The following is a 13094-nucleotide window of genomic DNA, read 5'->3' as shown; positions in this document are numbered from 1 at the left end:
CCGCAACCTAGAGCCATAAGATATGGATGAATTTCATCTTCTAATACAACCATGAAAGAAATATGAACTCTCCAATCTTCATTAAAGACGACATTATTACAATTCAGCGACCATCCCACTGGGAGTCGGACGATATCACAGCCCTTCTCACTCTGACAGTCGTAACACCATACTCCTATATATATATGATACTCAAAACCAAATGGTTCAGCCTCAAAATTAATTGCAGGAATTGAAATTGACAGAGGCCAGACCATATGGGTTCTGCAAGAATTAATCCAGATATAATTGCTGAAAATGATTTGAATTGAATGAAGGGTGGCAGACATCAAAATGTATCGAATATTAATGGGCAATTACTGAGCGTTAAATAGTTCAACGTCCGCTTGTTAAACCTCACATCACAACCATTAAATTACAATACAAACTCACAGAGATGATAACCTTCCAATCTTATCCATATAAGATTAGGCACATAAGATCCAGAAGGGCAAACAAGCCCACAAAAGCTTTGTTTATAGTTACTCAAAACAAAAAAAAAGCACAACAAGAAGGCCCAAAAAGCTACTAATGAACATGGTGGTGTAAAAGTGAAAAAGTAAAAGAAGTAGGAAGTACACCGTGAATTCGGTGGACGTTATCACTTATTGTCTGAACGGTGGACGACCTTTAGATGAGTAACACCTTCATCATCTAACCGTCCAACATCGTTGAAAGTTTGAGCACTAATCTGATCAGACTCTTTCAGGGTGGATGCCACGGTTCCTGCTGGTGTTTCTTCAAGAACCACCACCTCTTCCTTTCTTCCTGTGCCTCCATGCTCACGTGCAGCACACGTTTCTCCCACGACGTCCCGTGGCATTGTAAGCTTCCCTTTAATGGAGTCTTTGATGCTCCCTAATCCTGCCTTCTCAAAAATATTGTCCCTTGCTGCACTTCCCCTAACCAAAAATCCAAAAGAACAACCATCAGAAATGATTGAAAATCGAAATCAAGTACATAAAACCAAATTCTTACCTTTCAGCTTCAATGTCTTTTTGCTCTGCCTCATCTTTTTCCATTTTCAACTCCTCCATCTTCCGCCTAGTTTCCTCCTCTGCTTCGCCAAGTTTCTCCTGAACATTCAAGTACAAGAACATGCATTTCCGAATATAAGATTCCATTGCAATTACATATACAAGGCAAAGGCAAACACTAATGTATCTAGTGGTTAAAATTAGAGCAAAATAAAAGATTAAAATGCACACAAGAGGCATTGAACACGGAAGTCAAACCTTAGCTGCTTCTTTAGTTTCTGATGTTTTTTCTTTTGCTTCATCTTTCTTACCGAAGAGGTCCATAGCTTTCCTTGCTGCTCCTTTAGCTGATTCAGCGAGTTCACCAAGCTTACTAGCTGCACCTTCTTTCCCTTCTTTAGCTTTCTCAGCAGTGTAATCCTTTGTTTCAATTGCTTTTTCCTTGGTCTTCTCTGCAGCTTCTTTAGTTTTATCAGCAGTGTAATCCTTTGTTTCAATTGCTTTTTCCTTGGTCTTATCTGCAGCTTCTTTAGTTTTATCAGCTGTATAATCTTTCGTTTCCTTCGCCTTCTCTGCAGCTCTATCGTTGTACTCTCCAGCCTTTCCCTTCGCCATTTCTGTACTCTCTTTCGCCTTCTCAGCTGCATAATCTTTGTACTCACCTAACTTTCCCGTAGTCGAGTCCTTCGTTTCTTTGGCCTTTTCTTTTGCCTGGTCCGCCTTCTCTTTTGCAGATTCTTTTGTTTCGTCCCATTTTCCTGCAGCTGCGTCTGCCGTCTCCGCCGCCTTCTCTGCAGTGTAATCTTTAGTCTCTCCTGCTTTCTCAGCTGCTTTATAATTGGCTTCCTTCGCCTTCTCAGCAGCCTCTTGGCTTTTACCTACAACAGCTTCTCTGGCATGCTCATAGGTATCAGCAACTTTCTTTAGCACAGACCCAATAACGCCTGGTCTTTCTTCTTGTTGCAGGTCTGTCTCCATTTTTGCCCTTTCTTCATATTCTTTTTCTCTATTAGCATCTTTTAGATCACGCGCAGCTTGCCACGCTTCTGCCTCCGCTTTGTCCACCTTCTCTTGCCTGGACGCCATTAATTAGCTTCTTTCTTGAAACAGAGATTGCAGATTTACTTGAAAGACAAACAGAAAACAAATATTAAGGCTTGATTATATGATTCACTGGTTTGGAATTAGAAGAAGAATCTTATACATATATATCGATTATATTTTGAATATTCGGAAAGCGAAACGTGGATACTAAGGTCATTGAACCAGTGCCACGTGGTGGAGATTGTAATAAAAATGTGACACGATATGGTTTGCATGTTTAGGAGTGGGTGACATAAGGCACTCATGCATGCATAAGAATGACCTGTTCTTGAAGAAACGGAGTTTTGTTGTGGCGTGGATTATATTCTTGTGGTTGCATTACACGTGTCGTGCCACGTGGGAATGTAGCCTTACTCCGGTCGGCGGAAAAAGTGGTCAAAAGTTTACTGAATAGTACAGAAGCAAAGTATAGGTTTTGAATATTTTGATTGATGTGATTAAAATACAAACGTATCAGTGTTCACAGAAGCTGGGAAAAAAAAAAAAAAAAAAAATCCACTTCATAACTTTGCAATTTTATTATAGTAACACCTGACTTTTGTTAATGACATATCACCTGACCTCTGTTAATAACCTTTGCCAACCAGTGTCCTTAAATTTATAAATTTTAATAATATTATTTATTTTTCCATATTAATAGAAATAATTTTTAAAATTTTTAATTTACATAAAATTTTAATTTGATGTGTAGTTAGTAAAATTTTTTGAACAATTTTTATATTTATTAATTATATATTAAGTATTTAATTGAACTGATTTTACAAATTAGAGTGTTTAATATAAAAATATTTAAGTTAAAAAATATTTATTAAGTGTCTAATTGAACTAATTTTATAAATTAAAGTGTTTAATATAGAAATAATATTTAAGTTAAACTGTTTATTTAATAAGTTAAAATAAAAATTAAGGATATAACATGATTAAAGTAATAATGATAATAAAATTTAAAAAGGGATGTAATTGCTTACAAAATATAAGGTATATAAATCGATTCAATCTTTTTGAAAATCACCTCGACTTCAAAAATACAATTTTATCTCATAAATCAGATTAACTGCTTGAATAGACCTAAGTCATCATTACATGTTAATTCATGGATTCTGATCTTGGATGATGAAGACAAAAAGACTATAGAAGGCATGAATGCAATCGATCAACTAAGTTTATTTGTTATAGTTGGCTCATCCTATTCTCACCTCTTTTTAGGTTATAAAATAAATATCAACTCATTTTACTTCTTGTGCTTAACAAACAATAAAACCATAAACTTTTGGAATTGTTCTAAAATCTTTCATTCACATATGTATATGCATTGAGCCAAAATAAGTTTTTTACCCTTAATTTTTCGAGAATCGAACTTGTATCTCACGTTGCAGAAGAGAATCGAACTTGTATCTCACGTTGCAGAATTTTCAAGGATTGAATTTGTATCTCACGTTCAATCGTTTTTTGAGAATCGAACTTATATCTTACATTATAGGATTTACAGAAATTGAAATAGTTTACCACTTCAATCAAGATTGTCTACACAATATGGTGATAATTTACAGGTGTACATACTTATAATTTCTTTTTCTGAAAATTAATTAGCAAAATTCATAAATAAATAAGAGAATTATCAACATTTGCAAAAAGGACTATACATATATAAGAGAATCGCAGTAGTTCCATTCCATGTCCTTGTTAATTACACACACGTATTCCTGAAGTACTTCCCTAAACTAAATTACCTATTAAACAAGATATGCTCTTCAATCAACTGGTAATGGCTACTTGATCATTATGGATCCTAACATTTAATCTTCGAAGCCAAATAGAGTGAAGAATCATATGAAAAACATCGTACCGCTTAGGCGGAGAATTTACCTCAAAATGCCTCCTTATTTGTTGTACTCTTCTTTGCATTCTAATGTATTGTCTTGGAGATATGCTTGTCAAGATTCTCTTCAGGTTGGGGATTTTGCTCACCGGAACCTCAACGGAGAATGACTTCCAATTCAGAACATCGCTGAAAGGCGGTACATAGTGGTCTGAAATTAGCACTGGCACACAACCCGTGTAGAATGCCTCAACGACTCTAGGACTTGCAACTTCGTAACCACTAGGACAGAGGCAGAACTTGCTTTTTCTCATCATTTCGTAGTATGATACGCCTTTTGGAAGGTACCTATGCACTTTTATATCATCATCCTTGTTTTCCCAATGTGCAAGAAGGATTGGCCTAATAGGGCCATGAAGCCCTCCGGCATAGAAGGCCAAAATTGACCGTTTTGATGGAGATGGTCCGCCGATCAAGCCCTTTGTTGAACCGGTTTGGAGATTGATTTCTGGGAAGGATACATCCTTGATAGGATTGAATCTCTCTGATGTGTTTGCATTGCATAGTGCACGAATTGAGTTTTTTCCAAGGTAAGGTACAGAAAATGAAGTTTCTGGCCCCTGTGAAAATACACTTAAATTAGAACATTATTTTTTCGAATATTCCAATTTGATACTATGCCATTAATGCACAAAATTAGATAATTAAGTAATTCTTCAGTATACAAAACTGTCCAATCCTGCCAAGCTTAAGAAACTATATACTAAATAAATTGGGCGTATTGTTCATATCTACATAAATAGAAAAATACCAGCAAATGTAATTGCAATGGAAATTAAGAGGACTTACCCAATCATGGCATGCCAGCATGAAATGGTCCGCGCCGAGGCTTCGATTCCAGAAAGGGTATTTTCCAGCAATGAGACTGACATAGTCTCCCACAGTCCTTCTTATAGGACCAAAATCATGCGAGTCACGCACATAGACAAATCGAACCATCATTGTCACACTAAAGGGAAGGAAATAGACATGTGCCTTATCAGGATCTTTGGTTCGGAACTGGTCATCTATCTCCATCCTGTGAATAAAATTTCCTTCCATAGAATATATGCTCTTACAAGGACCATTATGAAACACTGGTGGTTCACCTTCTTCATAAACAAAAACCCTGAACTGTTTTTCCATTTCCAAGTAACTCCTGTAATGGCAAAAAGACAAGTTTTTGTTCAAGGATAAATCAAAATGGCAATGTACATATATAGCAATATATATACCCGGAACAATTGTATAGGAGTTGAGCAATACCTGTGAAAGACTTTAGAGTTCCAGTACATAGGGCCTGTAGGAACATACTCAGGGTCCTCTAGTGTTTGATTTCCATTTTTAGCATCTTTTATAGCAGAACGAGCATTTTGGAGACCAGCTTCAAGCCTTTCTAAACTTGAATAGTACTCTTTTTGATGTTTGCTTTTGATGGAAAGATCAATTGAAGAAGAAGCATTCTTCAAGCTAGCAAATATGGTTGCATTTTCTTTCTGGAAATATTAATTAATTTACAGTAAATTAAACTCAAAACAAATGAATTAAAAGAAAGAAGTAACTCCATTTGAATTAATATCAGTAAAAATCATAATTAATTAATTAAAACATTAAGTAGCAGTTTACTAAAAACACTAATTAATTTAAGGGAGAATGTTTGCTCAGCTTGTCCCACCGCTGCGCCTACAAAACCTTAGGCGCAAGTTTAATGCAATTTTTTTTATTTTTTCTAGGAAACGAAAAAAAAAGAAATGGTTAAAAAGAAGTACAGAACACTCTGTTTCTTAGTATTTGATATTTTCAAGGCAAAAGTTACTGTGACTTCATTTTGACTCATCTTCCCTTGTTTCTGTTTCTGAGGCACAATCTGTCTTCTGTTTTCTTTTCTTTAACAAACCACAAACCAGACCAAGACAAGAAATAGAATGCCAAAAATTTTGAAAAACAAGGAATTAATCCAATTCTAATTAAGAAAGAAACCAGAAAAATTGGAGAGGGGAAATAATAATAAAGAATAATTAACCAAACATTCTTACAATTATTATATATATATAAAAGAATAATGCTTAAAGAAAAATAAATGCTTACAGGTTTTTCAATATCTTTAACCTCAACATCAACTGAAGAAGAAGAGATATTAATGGCAGAATTGTTACCGGTATCCACCGCCGGAACCACCGCCATTTTTGCATGTGAAGATGGCAGAGAATAAGTAAGGTTGATATTGGAACCGGAACCACTATAAGAACTCAAAAGCCAAGAATCCCAACTGAAAAACTTAGGACCCAGAAGAGCAAGAAAACCAAAACCCACTATCAATGGCACCATAAACAACAAAGGGTTAATTGATGTTGATGAAAACCTCCATGCATGACCTTTCTCCATTGTTTCACTCTGATCCCTAGCTATTGCTTTAGAGTTAAATCTGCTTGCAGCTGTTACTATACCAACATAGAACTTTCTCTGTCTCTAACAATGAAATAAAAAAGATCAATAATAATAATATATTATCATTATTATTGTCGTAAACAGCAGAGAAAGTTGAACAATTGGTGAGCTTTGGTTGCAGTCTCATGCCAAGCGTCGTCCCCTCTTTATCGTCCCCTCCAGACTGGAGCTTTCTCATGCAAATATTTTCTTTTCGATTTTACCCTTCTTTGGTCACCGATCAACTCTCATCAATGTTTTCTGATTCTCTTCAGTGCCATTGTCCCGAACAAGCGTTATCCGAAAGCGCTGTTGAGACTTCCACGTGGAATTTTGTCAAGATGAACGGTTCAGAAAGCGAGTGCAATGTTTATTGAGAGTGGTGAATCTGTGCTTGCCTGTTTTGACAGGAGTTTATAGTGTCCTAAGAGTAAAATTTGTAGAAAGAATGACTTTATTACCCCGGATTTGGTCAAATATAGAAGGGAAAGGAAAGGATGAATGGCAGTGATTTTGTATTTTTGGCAGGGTTAATAATTTAGTCCTGACAAGGCAAGTATGTGATGTTTAAACTTTAAATGGTAAAGATTATCATTTTGATGTGTTTTTGGAAATTACAAGTTCGAGTTGCATACTCCAGTGTTCCATGATATCCGTGAGATTTGAAATTTCAATGTTTATTAAAAAAATTATTAAATTTATTTAAATTGACTATTAATTTTCAAAGAATTATTAAAGAAGAACACATCAAAAATGATAAAAATGATAATATATTAAAGAATTATTAAAGAATTAACTTCATGAAAGAATTATTAAAGCATTATTAAAAATGATAAAATGATAATATATTAAAGCATTGACTTTATTAAAGAATTATTAAAGCATTATTAAAAATGATAAAATATTTAATTAAATAATATTAAAAGAAAATAATTAAATCAAAGAATTATTGGTCGTATAAAGAGTAAATATGAAAATAAAATATTTATTATTCCTTAAAATCATAGACGTGACAAATATTTTTAAAAAAATTATTTTCTCAAATGTGACAAGTATTATGTAATAAAAATAATATGAATTATTAAAAAAGAACATATCAAAAATGATAAAAATGATAATATATTAAAGAATTATTAAAGAATTAACTTTATGAAAGAATTATTAAAGCATTATTAAAAATGATAAAATGATAATATATTAAAGCATTGACTTTATTAAATTATTAAAGCATTATTAAAAATGATAAAATATTTAATTAAATAATATTAAAAGAAAATAATTAAATCGAAGAATTATTGGTCGTATAAAGAGTAAATATGAAAATAAAATATTTATTATTCCTTAAAATCATAGACGTGACAAATATTTTAAAACAAATTATTTTCTCAAATGTGGCATTCTCCCAGAGAGAGTGGCAGAGCTAGAAATAAAAATTGGATAAAAAAAATGTTCAAATATATGAAGGCAAAAAAAAAAAAATTTCATTGTTGTAATAAGAAAATTTGAAAAAATTTTACTATTTTACAGCATAAGTTATAAAAAAAAATTTTCATAGCCCCCTCCCTTTACCTTCTAATTCCACTGGTTTGATTCTAATTTTAAACCGAAATCAAAACTAAATCGAGTAATAGTAATTCGGTTTGGAAGTGAGTCTTTTTTTCTTAAAATAGAAATTGAAAATATTTAATGCAATGAGAAAGGCACCTCTGCTCATTTAATTCAACAATTTGTTTTTGTCTTTCTTTTTTTCTCACCATTACTACACGGAACTGAAGCCTAACCGCCAGCTTTCAATGTTGACAAATCTGGTAATTTCGTACACGTCCTAAATTTAGGAACAAATGGAAGTTGATGATCCGTCACTTACTTCACTTCACGTGCAACGAATCAATTCTCAACTTCTTTTAGCGGTTACCCTTTAAATTAAACGAATAATACTATAAATGTGACATCCTACTCCGAGTCGAGTCTTAGCATAGAGTTGAGTAGTCGAGTTGAGTCGAGTTGAACCAAATCCGGTTGGGGTAGAATGAGATTTTAAGTAGACTTATTTGAGTGAGAGAAAAAGAGTAAGCATCTGGATGAGGATTGATTTGTATTAAAAGATTGAGCTTGGGTCTTTAGTAGTAACCTGTTAACAATTGAGGTACCATTTAGCATTTTTACACACAAATCCTTTGATTTTGATGGCCTACCCGTAATACACATTTTCACTTTCCCATTTTCATGTTTATCTTCATCTTCTTCCTTTCCTCTTCCACCTTCTTTTCAATTTTCATGGTAGTTAAGCCTTAACTTCAACTTCTCTTTTATCCAAGTAAGTAAACCTTCTTGAAGTTCATAATTGAATCATTTGGTGCTATTATTTTAGAATTCATAAGAATTCTTATTTATAGGTGAAGGGAGTTCTAGGAGTGTGGAGAAAAGAAGCTAAAGAGGAGCTCAAGCTTTTTGGAGCAAAGGTTTGATATCTTTTGTTCTTTTCCTTTTCTTTGTATGAGATTTGTGTGGTGTGTTGCTATTGAGACAATCTTGCTTTATGTTGAGTGGAAGGACTGGTATTGGTGAGAAAACAGGGGAAAACAGGGGAAGTATTGAATAAATGAAGTGAATATTGAGTTTATGTTGAAACAGGTTTTGCTGGAATTTTTCCAGGAACTTCATCTTGATTTTGACCCCATTTAGTGATGGAATTAGGAAGTGTCATAGAAGAGTTATTTGTTCCTCTATGTGTTAGCTTTACATGGGTTTTTGAATCATCCAAATTGGAGTTGTATATTGAGAGATATGACCAAAAGAGTACAGACAGTGCAGGCTGGAAGCGCGCGCGCGAATTGCATGACGAGTTCGCGTTGCCTTCTCGCGCTCGCGAATTTGAACTACGCGCTCGCGACTTTCACCTGAAACTCTCTGACTCTCATTTGGCACATCTCGCGCTCGCGTACTTGGCTCTTGGCCTGTAAGCGCTCGCGACCTTCATCGTGCGCTCGCGAATTTAGCCCGATAACTTACTGTCTCTCATTTGGCACTTCTCGCGCTCGCGACTTTCAAGTACGCGCTCGCGACTTGTGCCCGATAACTCACTGTCTCTCATCTGGTGCATTACGCGCTCGCGACTTTGCAAGGCGCGCTCGCGACTTATGTTTTCATGCACTTTTGGACTTCTTTTTCAATGCAATTGTATTTCTTTGCTTCACTTATATGCCTCCAATCATTTTAACATCAAATATAACATTTGAACATGTATCAAAACAACATTCAAACATGCAAATGATGTGAAATCAAATATACATTATGAATTATGAAGTTATGAACTATTAATGTGATGTTGTGTTATATTATTGACATACCAACATTTTGCTCCATTGAGGTTAGGTAGAAACCATGTAGATAAGGCTATGTCGCGACATAGGATAGCAGATCTGCGTCCCATACAGTTTGGTACTCCGGCTACAGGCCGTTGAGTGGATATGATTATATATCGGCCATAGCAGCCAAGCATACAGTATTCATCCAGTTTCATACAGTTTTTCTTATCACTTCGGTTTCACTATAACCTTATGGAGCCATACAGATATCTTGACATAACACTTCATAAATTATACAGTATTACAAACAGTACAAAAGATAATCAAGGTAATGAAGGTATCATAACATGTGTGCTTATATGTGCCATATGTGTTTACATGCTTATTTCTATCTATGTATGTGCTTGATTGTTTCTTCATTTGTTGAGATATCTACTGAGCTTTATTTGCTCAGCGAGTTACCTGTTTAACTCGCAGGTTTTGAGATTGGGTAGTAGAGAGTTAGCTTACAACTGCTGCAGTTCATCTGTAGAAGACTCAGTCTTCAGGGTAGCTACTCATACGGATGTGTATTTTTGTTTTTTTCTTTTTATGGCATGTACAGGGCACTCAGTTGGGCCCATTTCATTTTGTAAACTAGTATCATGTTTTGTAAATATAAAGTACATTATTTTTGTATACAGTATCAGAATGCTATTATTTTCAATATCCATTATGATTTCAGCATGTCAGATCATACAGTCAACCAGTTTGTAGCGTCTCGGTCCGGTTCATTCGGGTTTACGGGTGGACCGGGAAGGGGTGTTACAAATTTTGGTATCAGAGCCCTAGGTTTAGTTTCCTCGGGCTTGCATGCATAAGTCAGTCTAGTGTACATGCCATGTCTACCCTGATGAACTAAGCAGTTGTTATTCTTTTAGGAGGATGTCACAGGAAGGTGAGAGTGAGTCACACGCCTCCAGGCTAGTGGAGGGTGAGGCTCCAATAGCTCCAGGTCAAGAGGTGTTGTTAAAGCAACTTGCAGATACTTTTCGACAGATTGCAGGGGTGATACCTCAAGCACCAATAGTAGTAGAAAGAGAAAGAAAGCCCCCACTAGAGAAGCTTCGGAAATATGGGGCGAAAGAATTCAGTGCTAACAAGGATGACAGTCCAGAAAGAGCTGAGTATTGGTTAGATGGGACATCGAGAGTCCTGGAACAATTACAATGTACACCAGAGGACAAGTTGGTTTGTGCCACATCATTGCTCATAGATGAGGCATATACCTGGTGGATTACTGTTCAGCAGCGGGTATCAGCAGAACAGCGTTCATGGCAATTCTTCTTGGATGAATTCAAGAAGAAGTTCATCACAGAGGCTTACCTAGATGCGAGAAGGAAAGAATTCTTATACCTGAGGCAGAACAGACTGTCAGTTGCCGAATATGAGCGAGAGTTTACCAGGCTCAGCAGGTATGGTAAGGGGATAGTGGCTACAAAAGCCGAGAGGTGTAAAAAGTTTCAGGAAGGCCTGAACGATGAGATTCAGATGGGAGTGGTAGCTTCCAGATTCAGAGAGTTCTCAGCTTTGGTAGAGGCAGCTCAGGAGATAGAGCGCATTCAGGCCAGTCAGCGTACCAGACGCCAGCGGTCTCAGCAGAGGAGAGACCAAACTCAGAGTGCACCCAGTACCTATCAGTCAGAAAGCAAGAGATTCAGAGGTGCTAGTAGTTCAGCTAGTGCTAGACCTTCCTTTAGCCAAGGCGCAGCTAGGGGGTGCTAACATGCCAGCGGTATCAGTTGTGGCTAGTTCTGCTGGTGGTAGTCGAGGTTCAGGCAGAGGAATTGGTAGAGGCACCAGTAGAGGTACAGAGTCAGCCGGTTATACTTTTCCACCTTGTGAGCATTGTGGCAGACGGCATGGTGGAGATTGTTGATTGATGACTGGTAAATGTTGGATATGCGGAGCATTAGACCATCAGAAGAAGGATTGTCCGAAGAGGGCAAAAGTTCCTACACAGTTCATAACATGCAGAGGTAGAGGTGAGAGCTCCGGAGGGCAGAGACAGCAGTCAGAGACTGTGGACAGACCTGATACTAGAGGTCCAGCCAGGGTCTATGCTATGCGAGCCAGAGAAGATGAGGAAGCTCCAGATGTAATAGTTGGTGAGTTTTCCTTATGTGATCATACAGTTTATGCTTTAATTGATCCTGGCTCATCTCATTCATACATTAGTGTACCTAAACCTTGGGTTAAAGGGTTAGAAGTTGCATATGTGAGTCAGGGTATGTTGGTTACTAATCCATTAGGAGATGTAGTACAAACTCATACAGTGGTCGAAGGATGTCCAATTGTTATTCATGGAAAAGAGTTTCCAGGAGATCTTATGGAGTTGCGATTTAGAGAATTTGATGTTATTCTGGGTATGGATTGGCTATTCAGACATCAGGCTATAGTTGATTGTGCAAAGAAAAGGGTGACTTATATACAACAGCAGGGGAAGAGATTACAGTAGTCGGGAAGCGGCGAGAGTTTCTGGGTAATGTGATATCAGCCATGGCAGCAAAGAGATTAATTCAGAAGGGTTGTGAAGCATACTTGGTATGTGCATTACAAGCAGAGAAAGAACAGTCAGAAGTGCAAGATATACCAACAGTGTGTGATTATCCAGATGTATTTCCAGAAGAGTTACCAGGGTTACCACCAAGGAGGGAAGTGGAGTTTACCATAGATGTCTATCCTGGAGCAGCACCAGTATCAATTGCACCTTACAGAATGGCACCAGCAGAGCTAAAAGAGTTAAAGATTCAGCTACAGGAGTTATTGGATAAAGGTTTTATCAGACCCAGTGTATCACCTTAGGGAGCACCGGTGTTATTTGTAAAGAAGAAAGATGGATCATTCAGACTGTGCATTGACTACAGACAGCTGAACAAACTGACAATCAAGAACAAGTATCCATTACCTCGAATCGATGATTTGTTTGATCAGTTAAAAGGTGCAGGTGTGTTTTCTAAGATCGACCTTAGGTCGGGATACCATCAGTTGCGGATAAAGGAAGAAGATATCGCTAAGACTGCATTCAGGACCCGATATGGTCACTATGAATTTCTAGTCATGCCATTCGGTCTCACAAATGCACCAGCGGTTTTCATGGATCTCATGAACCGCGTGTTTCATTCATATCTGGATCAGTTTGTGGTGGTGTTTATAGATGACATTCTGGTCTACTCCAGAGACAGGGGTGAACATGATAAACATTTGCGGATTGTACTTCAGACATTGAGGGATAAACAGCTGTATGCCAAGCTCAGTAAGTGTGAGTTTTGGCTGGAAGAAGTTTCTTTCTTAGGACATGTGGTGTCATCGGAGGGTATCAGAGTGGACCCTAAGAAGATT

General features: G+C 36.6%; 2 protein-coding genes across 2 annotated transcripts; both read right to left on the bottom strand.

Annotated features, from left to right (window-relative positions):
* Window positions 1-435: 435 nt before the first annotated feature.
* ECP63 (embryonic cell protein 63) lies at window positions 436-2210 on the bottom strand. The gene is made up of 3 exons (XM_012227141.4): window positions 1275-2210; window positions 1018-1115; window positions 436-941 (listed from the first exon to the last, which is right to left on the bottom strand). The coding sequence occupies exons 1-3, from the start codon at window positions 2100-2102 to the stop codon at window positions 641-643; spliced, it is 1227 nt and encodes a 408-aa protein (XP_012082531.3). The 5' UTR covers window positions 2103-2210; the 3' UTR covers window positions 436-640.
* A 1534-nt stretch (window positions 2211-3744) lies between these two features.
* LOC105642332 (Exostosin family protein) lies at window positions 3745-7035 on the bottom strand. Its single transcript, XM_012227140.4, has 4 exons — window positions 6067-7035; window positions 5245-5474; window positions 4789-5137; window positions 3745-4559 (listed from the first exon to the last, which is right to left on the bottom strand). The coding sequence occupies exons 1-4, from the start codon at window positions 6361-6363 to the stop codon at window positions 3876-3878; spliced, it is 1560 nt and encodes a 519-aa protein (XP_012082530.1). The 5' UTR covers window positions 6364-7035; the 3' UTR covers window positions 3745-3875.
* Between the last annotated feature and the right edge of the window lie 6059 nt (window positions 7036-13094).

This window comes from Jatropha curcas, chromosome 2, assembly GCF_041381405.1.
Source record: "Jatropha curcas cultivar XTBG-Jc1 chromosome 2, XTBG_Jcur_1.0, whole genome shotgun sequence".
Lineage (NCBI taxonomy): Eukaryota > Viridiplantae > Streptophyta > Magnoliopsida > Malpighiales > Euphorbiaceae > Jatropha > Jatropha curcas.
The sequence above is the reverse complement of the archived record's forward strand: the minus strand, read 5'-3'. Positions and strand labels throughout refer to the sequence as shown.